This window comes from Hippopotamus amphibius, chromosome 3 (genome assembly GCF_030028045.1).
Source record: "Hippopotamus amphibius kiboko isolate mHipAmp2 chromosome 3, mHipAmp2.hap2, whole genome shotgun sequence".
In the NCBI taxonomy this organism is placed as follows: Eukaryota; Metazoa; Chordata; class Mammalia; order Artiodactyla; family Hippopotamidae; genus Hippopotamus; species Hippopotamus amphibius.
In genome coordinates this window covers 198,673,969-198,680,563 of record NC_080188.1, presented here as the reverse complement: position 1 = coordinate 198,680,563, position 6,595 = coordinate 198,673,969, and the positions used below count along the sequence as shown (strand labels likewise).

The window sequence follows — 6,595 nt, the reverse complement described above, 5'->3', positions numbered from 1 at the left end:
TCTCTCAGATGCCAGGCTGCTGCTTCCTTGCAGGACAGTCTGGACAGAACTTAGGCAGTGGTGGGGGTAGGGTAGCCAGCCTGCCCTGGTGGCAGTGGGAGCAGCCATGGTCCCGCTGTGGCCAGGCCCTGGCCCCAGGGGCCCAGCTCCCGCCAGCGGGACAGATGGGGAGAGCCAGACTACCTTTAAATAGCACCTTACCCGGCCTGCAGCTTTGCCAGCCGGGCAGGGCGGGGGAGACAAGCGTTATTTTGGGAGCGGAGGGTAAGAGAGGAAGAAGGCACCGTTACAGTTCTCCCATCGGGCCCCACGCCCTCTCCTGGGGAGGGGTCACTGACCCCTCCCACCTGGGGTCTGTTTTCAGCCTGGCCGGTGTGAACCCTCTGCACAGATAGGCACGCCGGGTCTTCCCTGGCTGTGTAAGGGCAGGTCCAGGTGCTGAGGAGGACCCTGGACTCAGGACGAGACTCATCACAGCCCCACGGCCCTGGCGGTGAGGCGGGCCCACAGTCAGACCCGGAGGTGAGATGGGTCGCTTCAGCAGCTCGTCCCAGGTGGCCCAGGGGACGGATGGCTGGACCGGGGTGCAGGATGGAGAGTCCATGCTCCGAACCACCAGCCCAGATGGGCCCGGCTCTGCCGCTTCCCGGCTCTGCAAACTGGGGAAACAGCCCAGCCCCTCTGGCCTCGGCTTCCTCGCTTGTAAATGGACTAGGGTTCAGTCAAACCCCCCAGAACCACAGGTCAGCTGGCAGAAGCACTCTGCTCCTTCTCTCCCCCTAGTCAATGGAAAAAGGATTTGCTGGTGGTCACGGGCAGGTCACTGGCAGGGCCTGGGCAGGACGGCCCTGTTGCCTCAGCCAGAGAGTGGGGTCACCGGGCAGGCAGGGCGGCCAGGCTGGGGAGGGATGCAACCACACGACCAAGGCCACACTTCTTTCTCTTCTTTCAAATTAGATCAAACCGTGTCTCTGTCCTGCCAGCGGGCAGCGAGTTCAGTCTGCTGTCCCCATGGTCTGCTCCCCCGCCAGGATCACGAAACGGTCCCAGGACCCCACCGTGCAAACAAGGGGACGGGCCCTGCGGATGTGTTGGGGGCCTGTGGGCCCAGCAGCTGCAGCTCATGCAGCCCAGGCGCGGGGACCTTCCCGGGAGCCGCGGGGCCCAGTGTCCAGTCCTCACATCTTCAGGTGCTCTGCCAGGGTCAGGGCAGGCTCCTCACCACCCACAGGCTGCGGACTTCTAGAAGCTCCCTTCTTGTCTGGCAGGACCCGTCCCCGTCTCCTCTCTCCCTCTCTCCCTCCAAGACCCTGGGCCTCAGTTCACTCAAGCCTTCAACCTAGGATCCAGAAGCAGGTTATCCTCAAACAGTTATGCTTTTCCCCTGCAAAAGCAACCACGGCAAGGAAATGCAAAGAACTCGGCTACGTTCCTGGAATAAGTGGAGGGGAAAACGTAGTGAAAGCAGATTTAGACACAGATAATTTATGTCACGCAAATCACGGAAAAGCCCTGCCCTGCAGGTGGAAGGCTGCAGCCACAGCCGCCTCCGTTTCTGTCCCCTGCACCCCCGGCAGGACCCTCCCGGAGCCGTCCTCCCAGAGGCTCGCCAAGGCCCTAATTTAGCAGCAGCATCTGTGAAACTGAGTCACTTTAATGCAGTGAGTCAGGGAGGCCGCCAAACACAGCTCCCCGCGACTGGAAGGTGGGGGAGGCAAGGCACAGACCCCTTCCCTGCCCGAACCTGGGGGTCTCGAGTCCAGTCCTCTTGACTTGCACCCACCGCCCTGAGGCGGGTGTTAGCTCCGCATCACAGGGAAGGAGACCGAGGACGGAGGGGCGTTGCGTGCCCCAGCCCCGTCACTGGGCATCTCTGTGCCTGTAAACGGGGCGGACACGGGCTCGTGCTCTGTAAGGTTGGAGCTGGCCCTCAAACAGCACAGGTCCGAACAGTGCGGGTCTGCTAAGACACGGAGTTTTTTCCAACAGTAACGACGACAGGAGCGCCCCGCCCCAGGTTGGTTGAAATGCGGATACGGAGAACCAAGGGCTGCCTGCAGGTCACACGTGGGCTTCCAATGGCCCCAACACCCTGCCCTAGTCGTGGTCAAGGGTCCACAGCAGGTCTTATCTTGAACGTCAACTCCTGCTAACCAGGGACCTCCACCCTTTCCATACGGAAGCTAGTTCTCCTTGGCGAAAAAGAGACACAAAGGAGCTAGAGCGTGACTTTCTGTCAGTACTGCTGGCCTCTGGCGGTTTTTCACTTCCTGCTGACGAGGAATGCAGTCTCTGAGCGCTCTTCCTCCTCGACAGGATGGAAATAACATCCACTGTCAAGGAAGACGGGATGACGCCAGTGAAAACGCTCTCAGACACGAGGGCATGCCCGCACACCAAGTGCTCCGAGACCCTCTGCCCTCACCCGCAGCGCACGTCTCAGGGCAGGGGTGGCCGGGTGACGCCACGCCCCTGGACGGCAGCCCCGGGCTTCCCACGGGCGGGGCGCGGGGGCAGCGACCAGCAGGGACACCCAGTGGCACCAAGCCCTGCGGGATCAACGCCCACACTCCCGAGAGAGCTGAGCTCACGTCAGCGCGGGCGCTGGACTAGGTCACCTCCCTCCCCTAGATCTCTCATCCTCACTCACTCCTGGACCCACCACAGACGAAACTCCCCACCAGGCAGCTCCCTCAGAAACAGCTGGCTGGACAGCTCTCTGCTCGGAGAGTCCCTTCCCTAGGTTAGCTGACACACACGAGGGCGTCTACGTGGCCCCACCTAAGCCTTTCCCCGTGTTTTAATGCCCCTTCTAAAAGGAATAGAAGGCAGAGGTGCTGACACACCTTACACCATGCAGACTAAACGCATTGGTAAAGATTCCTTTACTCTCCTAGAAAAATACACGTTGCAAATCTGAGGGCTACAACTCACCCCCCTTAGAGGATTCCTGAGGGAGAGGGGCCACCTCTGAACCCAGACTGTGGGGACCTGCGCCAGCGGCATGTTCAACATGGTTGTGACAGGCGGACTTCTTAAAAAAACCTGTTTTCCCCCCATGTTTGTTTCTAAAAAAGGAAAAACAAGGTGCCATCTGCCTGGCTGATCTTGTGTGCGTGCACGTACACAGAGGGACGGCGTCGGGGGGATGTGTCATGCAATGAGGGGAACCAAGATGACCTCCTTGGACGGGGAGCCTTAGTGTCACAGGAGGAACAGGGGTCCCAGGAGCTGCCTCCCCACGTTCCTACGAGGCGCAGCGCGTCTGCGGTCGGGGCAGAAAGCACGATTCTTTCCCAAGGGCACTCCTGTCTGAACACACCCGATGTCCTACGAGAGCACACAGGTCTGTCCTAGAGCGTGACTGGCCGTGACTCCTGTGCTCCGAGGTGGGGAGCGCACCGTCCGCGAACACATCGTGCTTCCGGGCAGTGTGTTTCTGGACTGGCTGGCAGAGGACTCTAGGGACAGAGGTGGGGGCACGGCTGGGAAGAAGAAGGTTCTAGAGACGGGCATCTCCAGGGAACGCTGGGAAATGCCCTTTGTTCCAGCGTTCCTGGGTGACGGCACCGAGAGCCTGGTCTGAACTGTTGGTGTCAGCTCTGCAGAGGCCACTCCGGGCTGAGCAGAAAGTGTGTCTCAAGGCCAGTAAAACGCGCGTGGCAGGGCAGGAGGAGGGCCTCTTCAGATGCCGATGGTCTGCAGAACCCGCCTCTCGCTGTCGTTGAGGTGGCCCGAGAACACCACGTAGCAGGGCTGCTGAGCGAACTGGCAGAGGAAGTCTGTGAGGTACGCCTGCGGGGTGGAGAGGCGGCCTCCCTGAGGGCGGGAACCACAGCGCCCGCAGGGACTCTGGTCTTGCCTCTGGTGGAGGCTGACCTTCACGGGGATCTCCCAAGACCACACCTCGCACACCACCCTGAGGACTGTGACCACACAGCCTCGGGACGCTGGGTTCCAGCACTGGGGCGAAGCCCCGAGGTGCAGGGTCCCTGCCCACCCCCAGCTCTGTCCACTGAGCACTGACAAGGTCCAGCAGGAATGGTGCTGAGACACCGTCCCTCCCAGGACCCCTTCTGTGGACACCCTCACCTGCAGGTCGATCTGATAGAGAGGGTCCTTCAGGGCGTCTGGGTCATCTTCCTCGTCGTCCTCGTAGTAGTCCTCCTCTGGAGAGACACCAGCCCAGGGAGGCGTCAAGGCACAGGCCCCGCGCAGGGGGGCATCGCCCACGTGGCTGAGGTCAAGGGGTACAAGAGCCCTCCAGACGTCCCCTGTGGGCCCACCGTGCCCCCCCCCCCCGGGCACCCCGTCCTCGGTACCAGTGTGCACACGGCTGTCCTCTGCACTCACCGTATTTACTCGTGGCAAGAATATCGGACAAGAGCTGGCCAGCTAAGCCGTCCTCCTCCTCCTCGTCGTCCTCCTCCGGGTCCTCCCACATGTCATTGGAGTCATCTGCATGGAGACAGCGGCAGCTGGGGCGCACACACGCACCTCCCCTGCTGCCCCCAGCTGGCAGGACAGAAAAGCCTGCGCGTTTCTGCGCCGTAGCCCCTAGTCCCCGTGGGAGAGGACCAGGGATGGTCAGGGCCTCCCAGTAAGTCTGGCTGGGAAGAGCGAGCGTGCTGGCGGGGAGAGCACAGGCTGAGACGCTCTGGAGAAGAACCAGGCAGGGAGGGCTGGCCTCCTGGCCCTCCCCACCCTGAGCTGCCAGAAGGCAGGCAGGCCCTGGAGGTCAGCTCTGTGCACCCGCAAGGCGAGCCCGGGGCTGCATGCAGAAGCGTCGAAGGCGTCAGGACTCAGCACCCCCGGCAGAAATCCGCGGCTCTGCAGCCGGGCTGCCGGGCACAGTCACTGGGGGCGCAGGCACCTTGGCTCCACTCTGCGGGGGCGGCCTGGCGGGCGGCGTTGGCCTCCATGACGTTGGACAGCTCGTTGATGATCAGCTTCAGGATCTTGACCAGGAGAGGAATGTTCGTCCAGCGCTCAGGGTCTGGGAAGGAAAAGGGGGCTCCACGTGCGACTGTCCCTGGGCCTCTCTCACCACCTCCCCCACCCAGCTCTCCACCACCCGGACCACACGCAGCCCCGAAGCACAACGGAAAGTTAAATAACTTCAGCCTGCCCCATGTTGCAGGAGCTCGGGAGTCAGGGGAGATGAGAGACGTCAGGGACTAAAGGGGACAGGCTTTGCCAGAAACGCAGCCAGGACACCCGGGACCTGCCCGGGACGCAGCGCTCCAGGCCCTGGGACCCGCGGCTCGAGAACCGGCGCAGGCGGCTGCAAACCTGCACGGCAGGAGGCAGCCCTGCACTCTGCCGACACATCCTCGGGGTCTCGGGCCAGAGGCGACCCGACAGCGGACGCTGGGGGTGGGTGTCCCGGGCCCTGAACGCAGCTGGCCGTGGGGCTCCTTGCACGTGGCTCTTCCGTCAACATTCAGCAGCAGTGGGGCCACACGCCCTGCTGGCTGTTTCCCCGGCATCTCTGCTGCTTCTCACGCAGCCCGTGACTAGCAATCACGTCTCAAGTGCCTCCCAGCCCAGGTGACCCGATCCCCGAGGGGCGAGGGAGCGTCACCCACTCTTGGCCGACTTGGAGCGGGTGCGGACGCCCTCGTCCAGGCCGTAGATCTCCTCCCCCTTCACGCGGATGTCCTGCAGCCGCCTGTCGTCCGCGTTGATGCCGTGCTGCAGCAGCTTACACAGAGCCACGGAGCTGGCGGGAGAGCAGGAAGGGCCAGTAAGCCGCCCCTTGGCGCTCACCCCGAGGGGACAAGCAGCTCTGTCCTGAGACGCTGAGGGTGAAAGTGCTCTCACAACTCACTAGGGGACAGAAGAGAGTGTGGCTGACAAGGGGATCTCGTGTTCCTAAGGACGGTCAGATGAGAACTGTTCTGAACAATGCCCGGTGGGCGAGTGGCCCAGCAAGGTCCACACTGGTAGGAGCGGGGGTGCTGAGAATCGGTGGACAGAGTCCAGGATAAAAAGTCACAAAGCTGGGTTCATAAAGAAGAGAGGGACTTCCCTGCTGGTCCAGTGGTTAAGACTCTGCACTTCCACTTCAGGGGACGCGGGTTCGATCCCTGGTCAGGGAACGACGATCCCACACGCTGTAAGGTGCAGCCAAAAACCAAACCAAACCAAACCAAAGCAAAACAACAGGACGCCGCCAGAAGCACCTGGCTGGGTGAAGGCGGCGGCAGGGGACGGTCTCTAGCCCACCGGGATCAAGACATAGGCTCTACCTGTGTTGGCTGTCTCTTGGGAATTTCAAGAGGGCAGCTACTCACATATACAGCTTAGCCAGAAGGAAACAGAAAAGGGGACGTGAGGGGCAGCTGGGCGTGCCACGTCAGGGAAGAAGAGACGCCAGGAGGCCGAGCCCCACCTGACTTTGCCCTCGTACTGCCCGTAGAAGAGGTGCTGCCGGCTGGTCCACTCGGCCATGACGAACTCCAGGGCGGGCTTGCCGGTGGGCCCCGGCAGGCTGCACAGGAACTCCAGCAGGGGCTCCAGCTGCGTGTGCACCAGGTGGGCGAACACCATGATGAGGGACTGGGGGGACAGGAGGAGCCGGCGTCAGGGACGC

The 6,595-nt window shown here is 62.3% G+C and overlaps 1 protein-coding gene across 4 annotated transcripts in view; it reads right to left on the bottom strand.

Moving 5' to 3' along the window:
• Positions 1–2,868: 2,868 nt before the first annotated feature.
• Positions 2,869–6,595, bottom strand: part of IPO9 (importin 9) — a 48,559-nt gene continuing 44,832 nt past the window's right edge. For 3 of the 4 annotated variants that reach the window (XM_057726368.1, XM_057726370.1, XM_057726371.1), the window contains exons 19-24: positions 6,395–6,561; positions 5,589–5,722; positions 4,874–4,996; positions 4,354–4,458; positions 4,093–4,169; positions 2,869–3,795 (exon numbers count right to left, since the gene is read on the bottom strand). In XM_057726368.1, the coding sequence (XP_057582351.1) occupies positions 3,685–3,795; positions 4,093–4,169; positions 4,354–4,458; positions 4,874–4,996; positions 5,589–5,722; positions 6,395–6,561 (717 nt within the window). In that variant the 3' untranslated portion in view covers positions 2,869–3,684. The remainder of the gene's footprint in view (positions 3,796–4,092; positions 4,170–4,353; positions 4,459–4,873; positions 4,997–5,588; positions 5,723–6,394; positions 6,562–6,595) is intronic. The other variant, XM_057726369.1, reaches the window with a different exon arrangement.